The sequence below is a fragment of the Halichoerus grypus genome, chromosome 7 (genome assembly GCF_964656455.1).
Source record: "Halichoerus grypus chromosome 7, mHalGry1.hap1.1, whole genome shotgun sequence".
Classification (NCBI taxonomy): domain Eukaryota; kingdom Metazoa; phylum Chordata; class Mammalia; order Carnivora; family Phocidae; genus Halichoerus; species Halichoerus grypus.
In genome coordinates, this window is record NC_135718.1 from 70,118,130 (window position 1) to 70,138,524 (window position 20,395).

The 20,395-nt window shown below is 54.5% G+C and overlaps 2 protein-coding genes across 4 annotated transcripts in view; one reads left to right on the plus strand and one right to left on the minus strand.

Moving 5' to 3' along the window:
- The window catches only part of NTPCR (nucleoside-triphosphatase, cancer-related), a 54,918-nt gene that overhangs the window by 22,864 nt on the left and 11,659 nt on the right, over positions 1-20,395 (plus strand). The window contains exon 5 of one of the 3 annotated variants that reach the window (XM_036102958.2): positions 6,550-7,185. The exons of the other annotated variants lie outside the window; for them this stretch is intronic. Within the exon in view, the coding sequence (XP_035958851.1) occupies positions 6,550-6,618 (69 nt within the window). The 3' untranslated portion in view covers positions 6,619-7,185. Of the gene's footprint in view, positions 1-6,549; positions 7,186-20,395 lie in introns of those variants that run through there. 3 annotated transcript variants of the gene reach the window in all.
- Positions 11,248-20,395, minus strand: part of PCNX2 (pecanex 2) — a 304,655-nt gene continuing 295,507 nt past the window's right edge. Inside the window, exons 33-34 of the mRNA XM_036102955.2 lie at positions 13,544-13,983; positions 11,248-12,128 (exon numbers count right to left, since the gene is read on the minus strand). Of these exons, the coding sequence (XP_035958848.2) occupies positions 11,955-12,128; positions 13,544-13,983 (614 nt within the window). The 3' untranslated portion in view covers positions 11,248-11,954. The remainder of the gene's footprint in view (positions 12,129-13,543; positions 13,984-20,395) is intronic.

Here is a 20,395-nt window from a genome sequence, read left to right on the forward strand (position 1 = left end):
CCCCGTGTCGTCACCGCAGTATCCAGGGGTACTCCGGCGGCAGTAAACCGCTGTTAGGGTGGGAGCAGCCGGACTTGGACAACTTCATGCCTGCCTTCCTTCATTTAGTCAGTAGTCACTGAGCAGCGCCTTGTGCTAAGTCGTGGTGCTGAACAAGACCGGCCAGGTCCGCGCCCTCCGGAGCGCACCGTCTAGTAGGAGCTCGGCCACAGCACCTACTGACAAGGGCCATGTGGTCGCTGGGCTGGAGGCGGGTGGGGGCAGGGAGGTCTCTCGGCCGAGCTGCCCGGTGCGCTGAGAGCCCTGCAAGGTCACGTGCTCAGTGACGTCTTCCAAGTCCGTGGGGCCCTGGTCTGCAGAGTTTCATGGTGCTCCCTCGGTCTCTTACTGTACGGGGCCTCCAGGTTAGAGTTTTGGGTTGGGATTCTAGAGTTTCTGTGGAAATAGGGGCAGTGAATAGTGAGAGAGGGTGAAAGACCACTGGTCTTCAGGTCGGCCACTTTAAACTCCGGATACCGGCCGTCCCTGCAACCCAGTGTCGTCTCCAAGTCCTAGATGGGATTGAGAGGGCGCGGCTGGTGTGTCTAGGAGAAAACGGTGTATCTTAAGATAATACCACATTTTCTCCTCGCTGAGACTGGAAATTATTCTCCGGGCAAGGTAATCATTGCTCCTAATGATGTGTAAATAAATTGATTAGCTTTGGGTTAATTATGTAAGAGATAGGGGCTCACGTACCCGGTTATTCTTGTCTTTCCTGTGTTCCTTTAGGGCTTGTGTGAGCTTTCTGTTCCTGTTTTACACATGAAGAATCTCATTTTCCTTATCTGCAAATTTAGGGGTTGGATTAGATATTTCCTGGTCCTTTCCCTTTCTCAGATGCAGTGAAGTTCTCTGAACCCCTGTTTGAGAGCATCCTGTGCATCCAGCACTTAGTCCAGAGGCACACGTGAAGCATGTTCCCTCCTCTGGAGAAAAGTAGGTGATGTGACAGTCAAAATCTGGAGGCAGAGAAGGGAGAGAATTCTGTAGGGAGAGATGGCCCGAAGGATGTGGTTCTTGGGTGGGTCTTGAAGGAGGAAGTGGAGAAAAGAAGGAAGAACATTCCAGGTGAGGAAATAATTTATGTAAAGTAGGGAAGGCCGCCTCCCCTTGTGGCAACTGAGCATGTTAGGACAGGGAGGTGGGACTGAACTCATGGGGGAAAAAGGATTCCACTGAGTTACTCCTGCTACCTAGACTTATTCTTAATAGCATCACGTAAACAGAGCATTGCTTTTTAGGAAAAAAACCTCAGAACACTTCCTGTTCTAGATAAGGTGGAATAGATACACTTCTCCCTATTCCTCCTATTAGGTATAGCTGAAAACCGTGGACATTACATATAAAACAAACATAAGGAGACCTGAAGGGTAGAAAGAAGGCAGCACACTGGCTCGGAGGCTCAGCCAGGGGACAACACAACAGACACAACTGAAAATCTCTTGTCCTACCAGGAACCAGGAGAAGCAACTTAATTGAAACAAACATCAACACGTGCCAACAGCAAGATGACGGATATATTGGAATTATAGGGCAGAGACTTTAAAACAGCTGTGACGAAAATGCTTCAGTGATCAATTGCAAACACGCTGGAAACAAATGAAAAATAGAGTGTCCATTTTAGCAAAGATATGGAAGATATAAAGAAGAATCAAATAAAAATTTTAGAACTGTAACATATAATAACTGAATGAGAAAGTCTCTGGAAGGAGTCCCCAGGAGAATGGAGACAACAAAGGAAAGAATTGGTAAACTTGAAGGTAGAACAATAGAAATTGCCCAACAAAGAGCAGACTTTGGGGGGTGGGGTGGACCGAGCTCAGGGACTTGCGGTACTATAATAAAAGATCTAACATTCATGTCATTGGAGGATGGTCTTGGTAATTTAGAAACTTCTATCATGGTGCGGGTATGAGTATTGACAGTCACATTCCTGAAAATTTTTCTCTTTCGAAAGTTTGGTTAATTTTTTTTGTCATGTCTTGTAGAATTTACTGGTCACTACGTGTGGCTGCTGAAAAATGTTTTCAATTTATTTCACATTTGCTTGTTTGAGCATAATATGTTTAATGCTGTAGAGGCAAGAGATAAAGACCTTCATGGATCAAGATTACTAGAAAGAGCTGTGTGCACTGTTTCCCTGGTTCTGTAGCAACATGAAGAAAATATCCCTGCTGGTCACTTCCTACCTCACGCATGCGTGCGTGCGCATGTGAACACACGTACATACGAGTTTCGTGGTCATAGTGGCATTTAGAAAGCATATTTCATTTGATTTCCTTTGAAATATCTGCTTGATGGGAATGCTGGTGAATGTTATCTGCCGAGGGCACAGAAGAGACAGCTGGAGACTGGAGTGTTGACTTCGATGCCAGTGTGGCCACCAGGCACTGAGCACCTGGACTGAGGTGCTGTGCTCAGTCCTGTAGATCACCAGGGCACGTAGACGTCACAGTACCTGCTGAGCTATATCATGTCATCTTCATTTTATCAGTGAGAGGCTGCATAGCGTACCCAGGGTCGTCGGCCAGGAGGTGGCACGGCTGGGTTTCAAACTTCCAACTGTCTGCCTCCGAAGCCTGAGCGTTAGCACAGTCCTGCTGTACGGTTTCCTTCGGTGATAGGGATGATTCAGATGATTTTGTGAAAAAAAATCTCAGATTCCTAGAAATTATTTGGTTTTTCTACTTTATGTAATGTTACTACAACTAAAATCTACTCCACTGTCCTGAATTCAGAGTCCTTTATACTTGTTTTTTTTTTCCATAAAGCAGTTTTTATGCTTTTAATTTTTGTGCATTGCAAGATCACAAGAGTAACAGGAGCTAGGTCCCGATTTCCTTCCAGTTTGGGAATTCTTAGACCTCTGCTTACTCATTCCTGCCATGGGTTTTTTCATCAAGCAGGGCATAAAGCATTTTTATCTCACCAGGACTTCGATGCTGTCCTCTGGGTCCGTGGACTCCTGTAGATACAGGCGTGAGAGAAGGTCTGTTAAGCGCTGGTTCGAAAGCCAGTAGGCAGGATGTTTGTAGAAACTGACAAGCAAACTGATCCTAAAATTCATGTGGAGATGCAAAGGACCCAACTGAAACAATCTTGGGAAAGAACAGTGTTGGGAGACTCCTACCTACTTCCCGACTTCAGAACTCACTACAAAGCTGCAGTGGTCGAGACTGCATAGTACTGGCCGAAGGCTAGACACAGATCAGTGGAAAAGAACTGAAAGTCCAGAAATAAACCCTTACATCTAAGATCAGTTGATTTTCGACAAGTGTGCCAGGACAACTTAATGAGGAAAGAATCGTTTTTTAATAAATGGTGCTGGGAAACTGGGTATTGACATGCAAAAGAGGGAAGCTGGACCCTTACATCGTTCGTATACCAGAATTAACTCAAAGTAGATCCTAGGCCTAAATTTAAGAGCTAAACTCTACAGCTCCTTTTTTTTTTTTTTTTAATCTATTTGAGAGAGACAGCGTGTGTGTGCAGGGAGGGGCAGAGGGAGAGAAGCAGACTCCGCTAAACTCTACAGCTCTTAGAAGAAAATACAGGAGTAAATCTTTGTAAACTTGGGTCAGGCAAAGTCTTACTTGATACAACATGAAAGTAATTCTTGGTTTGGAAACTTTAACCTTCACGGAAAAAATAGAGCTAGAGGGATTGGATTCAGGAATAATCCTATTTTTAGGTTCAATAAAATAAAGACACAACATGAAACAGGTTAGTAATAACTTTTGATATGTGTTAACTTATAACGAGCATTGTCAAATTTTTTTCCGTAATCCAGTGCTTATTAGGAACTTGTCAGGGTCCTTCTCACAGTTTCAAGGAAAATATGTGGTTTCGTTTTGCTTTCTTGCATGTAGTGTGTCTAGGCCCTTAGGGGCATTTTTTCCTGCCTGTTCCTGTGTCCAGACAGTCACAGCTTCCCTGACGTCCTGGTGCCCGGGTTGTTGACTGCGACCTCTCAGGCCCTCCCGTGGCCCCTGTAGGCAGCACAGAGCAAGTTGGATGCCTGAGATGGTCAGCGTCTTCATAATCTTTTACCACTCAGCTATATTTCAAAGACCCTCCTCAGCTTAGAATTCAATAAACATTTACTGAGCACCGCCCGTGTACCAGACACAGGGTGAATGAGATGCCCCGATCCCCATGGAAGTCAGGGTCTAAGTGTCACCAAGTCACCAAGGGCCAGGCAGGGGCTCAGCTTTCACTGGGCTTCCCGTCTTTCTCTGGAGGCCGCAGTGCAGAGCGGAGGGTGGACCAGCTTCCTTCCCGCAGTCCTCCTTACCTTGTTCAGTCCTCCTCGCCTTGTTCGCTTCTGCATCCGGAGCCCTTGCCTGGCCAGCCTCTCGGGGAGGACTTTTTGCAAAATCAAATCCTGGTGGTTGACTACAAGACAGGGCTTGTGTATGCCGGGAAAGGCCCCCGAGGGGGACAGGTGATGCTCTCCTCGCTCTCGCATTTGAGCTTGGCTTCGGTGTACAGGGAGCGTCATGATGAACACCGTCGACAGTTTCATATAGACCTCTTACTGCGTAATTCTCAGAAATCATCTTAGGGAAATCAAAGGGGGGGTAGCCAAATATTAATGTAGTTTTGCATTCATTAATTTTTTTTTAAGGATTTTATTTATTTATTTGACAGAGAGACACAGCGAGAGAGGGAACACAAGCAGGGGGAGTGGGAGAGGGAGAAGCAGGCTTCCCACTGAGCAGGGAGCCGGATGCGGGGCTTGATCCCAGGACCCCGGGACTATGACCTGAGCTGAAGGTAGTCGCTTAACGACTGAGCCACCCAGGTGCCCCGCTTTCATTAATTTTTAACATGAAAACATTCCCAAGATGTATCTTTTCCAGGTGTTATTTTTCCTGTGGAAGCAAGGCTTGGCGAGCACCTCAGCGTGTGGGATGCCCTGCCGCTGCCCTGGGCACCCTTAGCTCCCAGCGGCGGGCGGGGGGCTCGCTCCCAGCAGGTGGGAGAGAGGAGGCGTGTCTCGCTCGTGGGCTGGGTCCTGAGAGCAGGGCTGCCCCATGATCGTCACGGTGCCGATGGAGAGGACAGGGCGTTTCCCGGGGACATGGGACAGTGCCGGCATGTAAGTGCTCCTCGGGGCTCCTTTCAATGAGCTCTGCAGCCCCTCGCCTATGAAATCCGGCTCCTCCACCAGCTCCTCCTTCATAAATGTGACCATTCCGGAGGAAGTGGCCCCAGATGCCCCTCATCTGGGAATCCCCCCTTCGAGGCACACAGTAAACTCACAGACCCTGAGGGCGGAGCCTGGTGTCATTCCTGGTGAGGTCAGGGGGCAGGAAAGGGAACGAGTGGCCCCAGTGGCCCGCCTGCACTCTGCTGCTAAAGGCATGAGACCCCCGTCGCTGTCGCCCACCTGCCTCCCGCTCTCCTCCCTTCCCATCAGCGCACTTCCTTGAAAGCAAACAGCAGAAAGGGACTTGGGCTAAGTTGAGCACGCACAGCAACAAAGAGCCTTGCCGGGCTGTGCGGCGGTTTCTCATCAAGCTGGAGGCGAAGCTGATGGTCCTAGTATCGGTGGGACCAGAGCTACTGGGGAGCGACGGCGAGGACAGGTGCACCACGTCCTTGGACAGTTGGGAGGGGGGCCCAGCCGTTGGCTGCTCAGCTCACTCCTTTCAGGATTCAGGTGCTCTGGATCTTCAGGGCCCAGCCTGCAGTCCCGGACCCAGAGCTAGTTTCCTGACTCTCGTCTCCCAGAGGGAGGTCAGAGCGCTCTTGGAGGGAGGGCGAGTGGATGTGGGGGAGCCAGGGGGGCGAAGCCCACTATGCATCTCCTCATCACACGTTCGCCCGGCACGCGGGCGGGCAGACAGGCCCATCTGTCCTCGCAGGGGCCGCCGGCACTGACCCCTGGCTTTGCAGATGCACTCACTTCGTCTTTGCAGGATTCTTTGCTTGGGTCCTTCTCAGGCATAACCGGCGTGGAAGCCTTTCCTCACCCCGCCCCGCCCCGGCTCCTGTGCGCCTCCGCAGACTTTCTCTCCCGGACCCTTGACCATCGGTGTTCTCACCGGCCTTGTCTGTCCCTCTGTTCTGCTCTGCAGGCTCCTTATGGAGTCCTCCCTCTGTCCCCGGCACCTTGCTCAGTTTCTGGTTGACACCCATCAATGTTGAATGGGTGAATGTTGGGGAGGCCCAGCAGGAAGGCCCTGCCCTTACTTGGGGGACTGCCCACCATCCAAAGCCCCGGGTGGCGTCTGAACGCTTCCCTTGTACTCGTAAAGAAAAATAAAAACGGATCGGGTAAAGCTTCCACAGTCCAAGCTGTCCCTTCGCAGAAGCTGGGGCTGGGATCCCACCGGACCTGGCCTGCCTGCAGGGTACCCGCGAGCTGGGCTTCCTCCCTCAGTCCCGAAACCTGCCTCCCCTGCTCTTGGCCTTCGGGGCTCTTCCCGGAGAATACTGCCTAGCAGAGGATTGAGGACAAGGAAAAGACTCTGAAGCCTGCTCTCTTGCTCCTTCCCACAGGTCACCAAGGAAAACAGAAACCACCTTTTGCCAGATATTGTGACGTGTGTGCAGAGCGGCTGGAAGTGAAGACCGTTCGAGCCCCTGCCTTGTGCGCTTGAAGAAATGTGCTGCTTCGCGCGCAGCCTGATCAGTGCCCCGCCTGTCAAGGATTTATGCCTTCGGGCTTACGAAACCTGATGGGCTTTTCCAGAGAAAGCCCGACAGCTGTTCTCCATGAAATGTTTAAAAGATCAAATTAGCCTGAAGGCTGGATTGGTGCGACAAGATGAACAATCCGCTGTGGCTTATTTATGCCGAGAGGTTTTTGTTTATTTCCTCTTGCAGTTGTGCGTATGATTTCGGTAAATTATGAAATGAGAAATGGTTTTCAAGAGTATTAGATGGAACTTGCCCCCATCGAAGTTAATACGTGTGTTCCGGGGAAGGGGGAGAAGGGCGTTCGCTACCTAATCAATTTTGCATGTTATGAAAATTAACCCCCTCTCCAGGTGCTTCAGCTCACGGGGATATGAGTTACTCGGTTTTTTGAAAATGGTTACTTCAGAAAAAAGCCATTTAAGTCCCCCCAGCCATCTCATTGTTTATTTGATTGCTTATTGCTTAATAAAAAAAACTAAATGCTGTGGTTGCAAACACGTGAGCCCTGTGTGCTTTTAGGTCATTTTGGGGGAAGATCTATGAATTTCCAGGATATTTTAGCAATGAGCCTTAGCTCCAAATCCAGCTGGCATTCATGCCAGGCGTGCCCCCTTCTGTCCCCAAGGCCCAGTCTAGGCGTGTGGAGCCTAGACTAGGGTGTCCCATGAGCCGGGCGCTGGGCGCACTGCCCGGGAAGCACTTCCGTCTCTGAGCCAGGATGGTGGTCGGGAGCCCGGGACGGGCTCCTTTGGTCCGTTGTTCCCCCAAGGGAACCTCCTGAAGCTTGGTGTGGATTTGCTAGGCCTTTGAGGGGTCACATCTGAAGGGCCTCCTAGATGATGAACTAATCTCATATGAAGGGTGCCTGGTCCAGTGTGGGGAAGGGGGCATCTCCTGTCCCCCTGTCCCCGCCCGGGTGGGTTGTTCAGGGAGACCGAGCTCATGATGTCCGACGGGCTGGTGTGACTTCTGCAGGCTCCCTGGGACCGAAGGAGCACTGCATGCAGGTGTGGTCTGGGAGCCCGGCCCCTGCGTCAAACCTACTCTCGTCCAAAGAGGAGCCCCTCTCGGCCTCAGGTGACCTGAGAAAGGGGACAGGCCGGGGGGAAGTGTCGCCTGTGTGCCCCTGAAGACAGAGCCAGCCTCAGGCCTGGTGCAGCTGCTCTGCCCTGGCTGAAGGGAGCCCCTCGGATGGCGCCGTTACCGGCCTCCAGCGGCGCAGGCTCCTGGCAGCTGTCCGCTGTGCGGGACAGATTCGGGGCGGCCCCCACCGTGCACACGGGCCTGCGGGCTTCTGCGTGCTCGCTCTCTACTGGTAAAGAAACACGTGCTTTTAGTGGCAGATAGAGAGTTTGAACCAAGTCCCTGTGGCTCCAAAGCCCTGGCTCTTTCTACTCCTCCCACTGTGTTGATGCTTTCTGTCCTTTTCAGCGCATGTGCCCCCAGATCTCAGCGTTGACATTTAGCTGCGATAAACCGAAGCAGCTATCGGCTGGAAGAGCATGGAGTGTTCGCTATGGCAGGGTCCTTAAATTATTACTGTATTACTTGGTCAAACGGGATGTTCAGGGGCATGTATGAAGGTATCCGATGCCATCCCTCTATTTTAAGAAATGACGTCTAATAAAGGATAATGTTATGGTCTGAATGTTTGTGTCCCCCACAAATTCAAATGTTGAACTCTGACCCCCGGTGTGATGGTGTTAGGTGGGGCCTTTGGGAGGGGATGCAGTCATGAGGGTGGAGCCCTCAGGAATGGAATCACTGCCCTTATGGAAGAAACCCCAGAGGGCTCTCTCCCCTCGGCCCTGTGAGGTCATGGCGGGAAGATGGGGGGGTCGGTGAACCCGGAAGCAGGCCCTCACCAGACACCGAATCTGCTGGCACCTTGATCTTGGGCTTCCCAGCCTCCAGAACCATGAGAAGTACGTGCTGTTTAAGCCCCCTCGTCTGCGGTATGAAATAGGATGAATTCACAAATAACTCTGACTCAGGGCCTCAGAAAGGATGGGCTTTCTGCTGAGGTTTAAAGGAGGAAGAGGCGGAGCACCGTTTGAGGCCCGCTTCCGAGCCAGGCCAGGACCAGAGGAGGAGCCGAGCGCATATCCAACCATCCCTGCGGGAGCCGCTCCCTGAGGTGAGGTGCTCTCGGAGAGGAGGGGGTGTGGTGGCGAGGACAGGCTGACGTCAGCAGTTCTCATTTATTCCTGAGTTTGAAATGCCTACTCTCCAAGCAAACCCAGACACCTAGCAGACAGTTGGGTCCGAGGCCAACTGGAAGGAAGAATTCACTTTGGAAAGCGCGAAATGGACATAGGCACTGCTGTATGACGAACTTAAGCTGGAATAACACGGCTGGATGGGACAGAGCAGAACTGATTTAGAGAATGAGTTTACGAGATCCTTCCTTCCTCTTCCCCCGGAGCAGACTGTACCACCAGCCACTTACCACACACGTTTAAAAAACGATTTCTTTTTACCTCTGAATAAGCACAAGTGCAGGGATGGACAAGTTTTCAAATGCATAGACTGTCATCTGAGTGTCAGGGCTGATGTACATGGCTCACTCCATTCCCAGTCCTCAAGTCATCAAGCGCAAGGTGGGGGGCGATGGTGGCCCAGAAAATGTGGAATGCGCCTTTTTCCTCTTTCTCTTCCTGTCTCGGAGTTCGTGAGGGTTGTGTCTGGGAAGATCGCACACGCGTGCGTGCATGCACGCTGGTGTCAGGGGCCATGTCCCTGGAGCATAATGACTTGGACAAAACCCCCAGGCAGTGGAGAGGGCCTAAGGGGCTGAGTATACCGGGTCTTCGCATTGCACACTTCACGAGCAGGGAGAAGCTGGAGCATCAAGTGATTTTAGAAAACTACTTGCCAAACAGATGGTCTCAGCACCCAGTGCAAAATTTAGAATCAATAATGCCAGATTAGCCCCATGATTTATATAAAACCAAGCACTACAGTTTTTAGATCATTTCTAGAGGAGAAACAATTTCGTTGTGTCCAAATGCAGAAAATAACCCTGTGGTTGTATGCTGCAGCACGTTTAAATCGCCCCAGCCGGAGGTGTCACCTTAGGAATATTTCTTTTAAATGGGGGCGAATCCAGTCTTTTGCAAGGAACACCCTGATAAACAGCTGCCTGGCTGAAGATCAGATTAACAAGCTCGTGTGTGTGTGTGTGTGTGTGTGTGTGTGTGTGCACGCGCGCGTGTGTATGTGTGTGTGTGTGTGTTAGGGCACCTGGGTGGTTCAGTCGGTTAAATGTCCCAACTCTTGGTTTCGAATTGAGTCATGATCTTGTGGTCGTGGGATGGAGCCCCGAGTCAGGCTTCAGATTCTCTCCCTTCCCCTCTGCACCACCCCCACCACCCGCGCATGCGTCCTCTCAAAGTAAAAACAAACAGGCTCACGTGTTGTAAATATAAGGTTCTTTACCACAATGTAGAGAAAAAGTGTGACTGCATTGCTGACAGGCATGTGGGTCCAGGAGTGCATCCAACCCCATCTTTCCCTTTGGGGGCACACACACCCGTGCACGTGTGTGTGTGTGTACGCACTCCCAGCATGCACGCCCAAGACGGTTTTACTCTCTCAGACAGTGCAGACTTGTATTCGGATCGGAGGACTTGGGCCTTACTGTTGTTGACAAACCGTGACCGTCCTTGTCTGCTTCCTTTGCACTGAGATGACCCGGATAAGCCATTGGGTCATTGATTAGAGAAGCAGCTCAGGAATCTCGAGCGGAGTGACATGCATCCAGAGCACTTTGGCTTCTCATCTGCATTACTGTTTCTCGACCTATTGGTTTTCCAGCTCTGTCAGGAGATCCATTTTCTGTGGAACGCAGTGGCTTTCTGGGTTTCTTACTTCTGGCTGCCCAAGAGGGTGGTCAGCCCAAAACAGGCTGACTTAATTCAAGGAGATGCCCTTTGTGGGGAGGTCACGCTCACAGCTCAGGGCCGGCCATTTAGTCCTTAGGGCTTGGCTGTAAAGTTGCCCAAGAGGATTTCAGGGACTGCCAGCCAAGTTTGGTTTGGCCGACTTAGAGAACTGCAGTGAGGTTCTATCAGCTTCTCATTAGACAGACACCTGCATTTAAATCAATAATAACCAACTTTGCATCTCCAGGGATGGCTGATTTGAGAATGATGCACAGTGTCTCTGATTACAGAGCCCACCTATTATTATTAATTGGCAATCCTTACTTTGAAAAAAAAATTACCATCTGCTTCCAGGGGGAAAGAAATTCTCGGCTGTGCCCTCCCCTAGCCCCCACACTTCAAATCCTAGATACCTTGAAGAAAGTCGTGGGACTATCCCCAAAATGACTTACTTCTAGCTATTGTCTTTCCAGAAGGGATGGTTCACCAGGTCAGTGATGCTCTTCTTCATAGACTGTGTTTCAGGACCCCTTCACCCTCCGGTACATCCACAAGAAGTCAGGTTTCTGCTTTCCCCGGTGACAGGCTTCACTTGGGGAAGGTCCCAGAATTTGCCCAAACGCCATTCTCACAGTAAAGGATACCCCAGAACTCACACAACCGGACACAGCCATAACTGTAAACATTTTAATTCCCAAAACAAAGGTGTGTGCGAGTGTTCTATGACACGGGAAGGATGGTTTGGCTCGGAAAACAAGCGAACATTCCTGCGAGTGGACAGGAGCGCCGGGCGAGACAGGCCTGGCTCGTGGGGACCCGCGGGACTGCGGTTGAGCGTCATGTGAGTCCGGATGGCTTTCCACGCTCCCACAGGACTCGATGTCTACACTCGGGTCACTAGTAGAGTGTAGACATGACTGCATGCACTACCACGTTTCAGTAAAGCTGCCGTTGGCTTATATGCATAAATGTGCTAGAAGAGGTGAGGTTTTCTTTACGCGGCGATGGAACCCTACTGCGTCTTGAACGTGGTTTACGGGAATGTCCAAAATGCCAATCGGTTAACATGCAGTTGTCTTATTTTCTTCAGGGCAGGAAAGAGGGACTTAGGCGCTCTATTTACTCTAGCTGTTGTTAAGCTATTACCTGGCTTTTGTTAGAATTTTCAAATTCTGGAAGTTGTGCGTGCCACGCCCGGGAGCTCTGGGGGGTGGGGGGGCAGCTTGGAGCAGCGTCGGGGGGGCGGGGAGGGGAGGGAGGTGTGCTGTCAAGTGTTTCATCGCCATGGGAGACGTCCTTCGAGAACCTGAGGTAGCGTCCCTCGGGTTGCTAGAGCGGCTCTCATGGCTGCAGAGCAGGGCCCCCCCCCAGCCCCTGCCCCTACTGCTCATCCGAAGCACTCTGCTGGGAGGCCGTGTCGTCCAGGCCCATGTCCTCCTGGCTGGCTCTCCTGCACAGCAGTGCCCCGTTCTCTGCCACGGGCCCAGCCGGACGGCGGTCGCGACGCTGCCCCTGCTCGGTGGCCTCGGTGGGTTCACACGGCTCAGAGAAGTGCTTGAGAGAGAGAGAAGCAGGGAGCCTCAGCAAACGTGTAAGGCCGCTTCTGACCACCAGCGGCCGCTGCGGGGGTGGCCGACCCCGCCCGTGTGGCAGGGGGTCTGAAAGCCAGCGTGGGGGCCCGCGGGGCTGGCCTCCGCCGAAAGGATGGAGGCCACGGGTGTACCGTGCCGGGGTGGGTTGGGGGCTCTGAACACGGGGACCTTTCCCCAGGTGATGGACATGCCCTCGGTAAGAGGTCACTGTGTGCCTGCACGTCCTGGGGTCCGGCCAGTGCCCCCCAAACACACGCACGCATTGCCCCCTGGCGGAAACCCTAAGTCCGGCAGGTTGGTGCCCCAACAGTAATACCGGTGCTCAGAGTGCCAGGGACCCTATTGTGCTGCGGGAACTTGCCAGAATCCCAGACGCACACCCACAGACGGTATCTTAAACAGACTGGCGGGGGCGGGGGGAGGACGAGAAATGTGTGTGATTTTGTGCATTTTTTTCTGAGGAAATGGAAACACAGAGGGAAGTTTGTTTAGACGTGTAGTTACCTAATTAACCTAGCTAAGGCTCCTGAAGGCAGCAGCCTGCTTGCCCTTGGCCCCTGCCTGTGGAGCTGCCCCCGGGGGTGTGGCCCCCATCCTCCACCTCCAAGTAACCCACCCCGAACCGAAGCCGGGCAGGCGGTGACCCTCGTGCTCTGCAAAGAGCGTCAGCCTCTGGCTGGAGAAGGTGTGAGCCCGCAGAAGGGGCACGCGACACCTCCGCTGTGACACCCATGTATGCCCGGTGCCTCCTGGTGTCTCCCTCCCGACCGAAGGGAAGGGCCGGGGGTCTCTTTACTTCCTTCTTTCCTTCCTCTCTGACGAAGCTCAAGTGTGACCCAACATCAGCTAGCATGGAGCTCTGCGTAAGTCACCGTGTAGTTAGGGAAGGCCTTCCACCTGTCTCTTTCTGAGGTTCATATACACACAAGCGGGAGGACCCCCGGCAGTTGGAAAAGGAAATCTGGCGCCAGGAATCGGCGAGCATCTAACTCCAGTGCTGGCGTGAGTCCTCTCCTGTCCCTCAGGCCAGGGTGATGTGAAAAGAGCATGAAGCAGAACAGGCTCCTGCTCTGTGGATCCGCAGAGGACATTCCCGCTCCCCTCCCCGGTTCAGGGCTCGGGGTAGCAGTTCTGCTGAGCGTGGGCATCGGGCACCCGCCAGTACCGCCCACTGTGACCCGGGCCCCTACGGGACGTGCGCTGCGTACTTGTCTGCCTCTGCGCACAGCCAGGACACCCCCTGTCTAGCGCTACCTGCGTGTGTCACTCAGGGAACCCCGTGGACGAGGTGATGGGAGTCTACAGGCAGCCGGACGGCGGGGCGTCAGGCCAGGGGCCCGCACACCTGCCTTGGCCCCCGCCGGCCGAGCCCCTTACCCGTGTGGCCTGGCTGGTGGCCCTGGCCGAGGGGCCCATGACGATGTTGACGCTGCTGGACGACTGGGTGTCGCTGGTGTTGCCCCCCTCCGCAGCAGAGAGTCCAGAAATGACCAGGGCACTGGAGAAGCTCCTCTTGCCGAAGAGGAAGCTCAGGGTCGAGCTGGTGGATGAGCCCAGGCTGGACCTGATCAGCGCCTCGGCCCGCTCGCGGACGCTCAGGTGGCCCATGGTGGTGACGGGCGGGGGCTGCGAGTGCAGGGACACGGCCGAGGCGTGTAGGGAGAGCCGGCTGCCTGAGAGCCTCTGGGCCAACTCGTGGACCGACGTGGACGTCTGCAGGAAGGCCTGGTGGCTTTCTAGGATTGGGCCGGACGAGCTCAGCATGGCCGGCCTTTGGCATAACGCCCCAGGGGCCTGGACAGACTGACTCCTTCTGCCTTTAGAAGAAAGCAGAACAGGTTGCCACAGCAGAGGGGAGAAGGAGCCTACCCATGCAGCTCTGTAGGGAAGCAGGGGGAGGAAAGCGTGTGCTCGCTAGAATGCTCGGTCGCATAATTGAAGTATTGGGAATCACTAGGCTCTAATGTTCAGCTATGACTTTGAAGGGAGCGGTCAGTGAGGTCACAGTTCTAGCAAGTGCCTTATCGACGTGTCTCCTGAAGCTTCCACAATTAGGCATTCAATCGGTAAAAATAGAGGGGGTGCAGGGGTGAGCCCCTGGGCACTGTCCCGTGCATTTTCTCACGTTCAACCTCAGCCCAAATGGTTAATTGTGCATCTGGCGATTCTAATTTACTTATGTCTGTCTAGAGGAGGTCCCGAGAATTGACATGTCCTTGAGAGAGAACTCCTTAGGGAACATGCGTTAATATGGGGATTCCAGGGGTCCCCTCCAGCCCCACTCCTTCCCCCCAGCGGCTTCTTGGCTGGAAGGGCCCTCTGCGTCACGTGGACCTTAGTGCAGTGTGGACGCTGAGATGGTGGGGTGCCCATTTCCACACAGGTGTCCCCACCTGGTCTCTCCTGCCTCCTGCCTGCCCGCTGGGACCCCGGGGGGCGCCCCCCATGGTGCTGCTCACAGTCCCACAGGACAGGGATGAGTGTGGGCAGCCCCCTCCCCGCCCCGGCACGGGGCTCTCACCGGGAGCTGGGGCCCATCTGGCCGATCCCTGCTGCAGAGCTAAGTTACTCTTACACAGGGAAACACGGGGAGGAGAGGGACCCTGACGAGTCACAATTAGCAGAGACGGTGATTTGTTAGTTTATCCAGAGATCGACAAGGCCAAACATCTGTTTGTGATTTATGCGGTAATGCTGATTGCTGTCCAAAAATACTGCACATTCCTCGGCAAGTCGGTGGTTTTGATGCGGGATCGCAGACCACCCGCGCTTGGTGGGGAGCTTCTCAGCTGATTCCAAACCCAGGGGACAAAGACCCATCTGTACGTCAGAGGGGAATGGTCTATGTTCAAGGCAAGACAGGGGTACCTCCCCCCATTTCCTCGCTTCAGACTTTCTCGTTGCTCTCTGTTGTCATTGTGGTTCTTGATTTTTTTCTAAATTAATTTTGCAAGTGGAACAAGTAAGCAAGCCATGCAAATGCACTTGTGCTACCCAGGATCATTATTTGATAATTTAACTTACTTTGCCAATTACTTCATTATCAGATTATGAGTATTTCCCCGGAAAACCTCCTCAGAACCTGGGTTTTGGAAATACCAGAAAAATGACCCTTCTTGGTTCATTAGCCTGGCACCATTCTCTCATCTCGGATGGTTGTCTGGAAGGCCATGGTGCACATCCTCGCCAGCTGAAGGGTGGAGTCTTCCTCCCCAATCTGGGATTCAGATTAGCGAGGAATTCCTGACTGTTTTCTGCAAGGAGGTCACCAGCCTCTCCAATAGGGACCAGTCCCGTCCCGGCTGGGACATCTACTTTGTAGCGAGGCAAGAAGATGGTAGGCTGTCGGGCCAAAGTTGAGGCCGCACGGTGAGTGCTGGGTACAGCAGGGCCAGCAGATGCACAGGGTGGCAGGCTGGGGACAATGCTCCTGCCTGAGCAGGACCCCAGGCCCAGGATTGGGACGTGCAGCTGGGAAATGAGTCAAGGAACAGGTGCGGCCCCAGTCATGGGAGTTGAGCTTGGGCCCCATAAAACAAGATCCCTTTCTTAGAATTTGGTTCACATTCACCCTTCAGACGGTTCCATCATTGCTACCTGGCTCAGCTTCTCGGTCGTGCCCTTTCAGAGAGGCCAGCCCTCTTCCTCGACCCCCCGGGGGCCTCCCTCCCACACGGCACTGAGCACATGGGTGGTCACTGTCTGCTTTGTGGTAGTGTGTGGTACGGGCCATTGCCCTCCTGGCCCCCTTGAAGTGACAATGACTACATCGTCCCCACAGGTTCAGCACATGGACTGGCAGGAAGGGACAGCTGGGACCAGCCTGCAAAACTGACCTCACACTGAGCCTTAGAGCTTCTTAAATCCCCGATTAGGTGCAGAGTTAGCCCTGGGAACTTTAGCATGGGGACAGGGCCTCTTATCCTTGGCCGTTAGAACCATTTGGGAAGCTTAGAAAATGCTGTGCCCTAGAGGCTGAGACCCCCGGGGTGTGCACCTGCAGGCTGCCCTTAGGCCCTCACTGCGCACGGGAGGGCGGCCTCTGGGGCGGGGAGCTGGGTCAGGGATTCTCCTGTTGTTCCAGGCCAAGGCCAGAGATCGGGGCACAGGAATCACCTCCCCTTGACTGGCGAACGGCCTTTAATGACCCCGCGCTGGCTGGGCAGGCTCCTGGCCTCCTTTCTGGGAGCTGTGGTCTCCACTCATGTTGGCACAGGGCTTTGATTCAGCTGCACGGAGGGCGAGGAAGCCAGAGAAGACACAGCCCCTTGGGGATGGGAAATGCTGGCCTGCTGGGCATGGTGGGTGGGTGGCTTCCCACCACTGGCTGCGTCTCGTGGAAAGATCTCAGCAGCAGGTCCGAGGGGCAGGGCCAGCCAGCCAGGTGGGGCTGCCGCTCCCCAAGAGCGGCTCCTTCCCGGGGCCTCCTGTCCTTGGGACCTTGGGGCTTCTGCACACAGGACCTCAGGAATGGAAAACGCTGTGCCCTGAGCCCTCTCTGAGCCAGAAACCCTCCCTGGGTGCCCATGCCATCCATATCGGCCAAGGAGGAGGTGGGTGGAAGGGGTCCTGGCCAGACCTTGGAGGCCCAGCTGGGTGTGCTCTCCCCCGACGCCGTGGGCACTTGCGGGTACTTGCTGTTTACCAGGTATAAGGGTACACAGCACGGGAGCCTCAGGAAGCTCTCGCCTTCCTGTGCTTTGGTCCCCCGAGTCCTGGGGCTCTGACATGGGGCTCACAAGACAGCGCGTGTTTCTAACTGCCAAGGGACGGGGAGAGAAGAGACAAGGGTCCTGTCCTGTACTGCCCACGGGGAGCGAGCAGGTGCAAAGAACCTCCGCGGAAGGTGGCAAATAGCCCTGTATGGCTTCAACCACGTGGTAGTAAAAAAGAAGGTGACACTGAACTTTTCCAGGGGGCAGGAGGGAGAGGTGTCTGCGTCCTGAGTGTGGGAGAGGCAGGTTGTCCCTCTCGTATACCCATTTTGGGCCTTTCTAGATTTCTTTTGAGAGACCCACTCTGCCAGGATGCCCCCAGATTTCCCTGCATCAGCCAGAGCTCAGCCGGGGTTGGGGGGGGAAAGGGGGGTGATCCCCACCATCTCTTGTCTGGGACCCATGACCCCCAGCTTCCCTCAGCTCACTGGGCCCCCGTGGGAACGCTAATCCAAATGGTTGGAAAGGGTGGCCCCTCTGAAGCACTTGGACCCTTGAGCAGACCAGCTGGGGATCCTGGCTGCCTCCAGAGACACAGCCTAGATGCTCTAGGGGTGGTAGCTGCCTGTGGGAGACCAGGGGTCTGGTCCTCAGCTGCCCTTTGGGGTCCCTCTTCTTCCCAGGACCGTGCCAGCTCCATGTGGCCAGAGTCCTGTCCCCAAGGCATCACCAGGAGTGTGTCCACAGCTAGGGTTCCTGGAGAACTCCTGAAAGACGTAAAGCTGGGCCCTGGGGAGATTTGGGCAGGGGGCTTGGGGCACCAAGGACAAGCCAACAGGATCAGCAGCTCCTGGTGCCAGTGGTCTGGGCTGTGATGAACAGATGCTGGTTACGTGGGAATAGGACCCAGTGTCTAGCCCTAAGGGAAGCCTCAGTGACAGTGGTGGAATTCAGCTCTCAAGAGTTTGGGGGCGGCCATCCCGCTGAGCGGCCACCTAGCTGGCACTTTAGAGGGCCCTACACAGGTCCTCCTCCCGCCCACCTCCCCCCACAGGACCAGGGAGCCATGGGAACAAGGGACAAGCCGACCCGCTCCCACACACTCCTGCCTAGAGCCCTGTGCAGGGCGCCTGGCACTCAGGATTCAAGGCCCAGATCCGGAGCCTGCACGGACCACTTGCCCGGGCTCCCCTCCCAGGGTGGACGCTGGGCCTTCCTGCGGCTGTCGGCAGGGTAGAGATGGGGCATGGTGTGGCCGGCGCTAACGTCTGCAGGCCTGGATAGGAGCACCCACGGAGCCCGAGGGCCCCTCTGCCCCTGCCCCATCTCACCCAGCCCGGGGTGAGCTCCCCAGCCCTGACCTGCTGGGGGCCTGCCTGCTGGAGCCTCTCCAAGTGGCATTTGATCAGAGGCTGAGTGAGGGGGTGAAGGCTGATGTGAACGGTCCAAAATGACACCACTCCGGCAGCGAGGCGGAGACTTATGATCACGTGCCGCTGTCGGGGCTGGGGGCAGGGCCCGAGAGAGCAGGAGAGCAAGAGAGAGGTTCTTCCTGTGGTCAAAGCGGGGGAGGGAGGGCAGGCCTCGGGCCATGGCCCCTGTCCCTCCCAGCCCTCTGCCCCTCTGCAGCGGGCCACGCCCTCCTTCTGTAGGCCTGTCCGCCTGTGGACACAGGGCAGGCCTGTGGGGACAGCAGGGACAAAAAGGAAGGCGGCTGGCTGCTGTCCCCAGAACTGGGTGTCTGCTTTGCCTGTTCGTGGACCAGAAGGAGGGCTGGAGCAGGTGCGGGATGGTGGCTCCATCAGCTCGATCCTGGGCTTGGGGACAAGGGCGGCACTTGATGAGGTGACGCAGCGTCCCCAGGGCCAGAGTGATGGGACCATGCACGGTGGTTAGGATGGCAGGTTCTGGGCTCGTCTTGCCTGGGTCTGTCTGAATCACCGCTGGGTGACTCTGGGCAGTGACTTAACTTCTCTGTGCCCTGTCTCCTCAGCTACAAGATGAGGACAGGGAGGGCCTCTCTCGTTGGGTCACAGTGAGGACCAGCGAATCTGCACTTGGAAAGTATGCAGGATGACACTGGGCAGCAGTGAGGGCTGGGGGACTGTTACTTATTATTATGATTTGTCACTGCTGCAGGGGTGCGCCTGATAGAACCCTGGCGGGCGGGCAGGTGGGCACACAACAGGAGGGGACAGCAGCAAGGCAGGTGGCTCCAAAGCCACTGGTGCTTGGCTGTGGGCTCCATCAAGCCCCTGAGCAAGACGACAGCGGGTCTCCGAGCCTGAGGCAGCCTCGGGCTGCAGGTGGGGATTGACGGTCACGCGTGCTGGGAGCCCAGGCCTGTGGCTGATGTCCCAGGCCCGCCTCGGTACAGTGTAGAGCACAGAAAGCCAGGAGTGACCTTGGTAGGAGCCGTTTTAAGAAGCAATAATGAAAAATTAACAGCTGGTTTGGGCTCTGGAAGATCCTGCTCCAACATCTGCCACAAAAATCATTGTATGTGCTCCCAGCTGCAGGCCTCTGGCTGTGAATGGGAAGAACATTCACTACCCAGGGTGTCCGGGTCCTGAGGGGAGGGAGGGACACTAGGGACACTAGGGAGGGACACGTCTGCCAGGCCAAGCAGCGTTAGCCCCTTTTTACTCGTAAAAAAGGGAAGAGGCGTCTCACGGGGTCCCAGGCTCGTCCAGCACGCCGGCCTCCAACTTGGAGGAGCTCAGGCCTGCTCCAGCCCAATCCCAGCCCCTCCCCCGACTCCAGACTTTCCTGGTGCAGACAAGTCACCTGGACAGACGTGCCAAGTGTGCAGGCATTTCTCCATTTGGAAGCTACCCTGCATTTTCCCATCTGGAAAATCGCTTCAATGATTCTGAAACTTAACATTGCTCATGCAGCAATAACAAGTGTTAACGAAGCAGTAAGACACTCCCAGCCTGAGAGTGAGTCTGGAGCACTGAGGCCTCTGGCCAGGCAGGGGCTCTGCTCAGCCCTCAGGGCAGATGGCTCCAGGCAGGAGCAGGTAGCACCAGCCACTCTGCCCAGCTACCCATCTCCCTCTCTCTCCCTACCTACCTTCTTCCCTTCCTTCCTAGCTTCCATCTTTCCATCTCTCGGTCTCGTCTATCTGTTCATCCATCGGTCACCTGCATCTCTCTCTATCTCCCTATGTATCTGTATTATTCTACTATCAGCTTTCTTTCTTTTTTTTCTTTCTTTCCTTCTTCCTTCATTTCTTTCTTTCTTTCTATCAGCTGTCTGTCTATCTTCCGTCTTGCCCGTGTTGTCTGTAAATCCTGTTGCAGTTAAATCCTCAGCCTTGCCTAGGGCACTTCCAGGAGGCACAGACTGGTCCTTGCTAACTCACTTGGTCAGAGCTGGCCCGTGGGACAGGCACATAGAGGCACTTAATGAAGGCTTCTGGATGGTGAGGAAGCACTGAGGCCAAAAGATGGAATCACTCACAGGTTGCAAAGTGCAAAGCCAAGCACTGATGTGCTGGCGGGAACCAGGACAGAGCATCTGCCTCTCCTGCATCCATCTACCTGGTATGTCCTCTGCGAGCCCTCAGTGT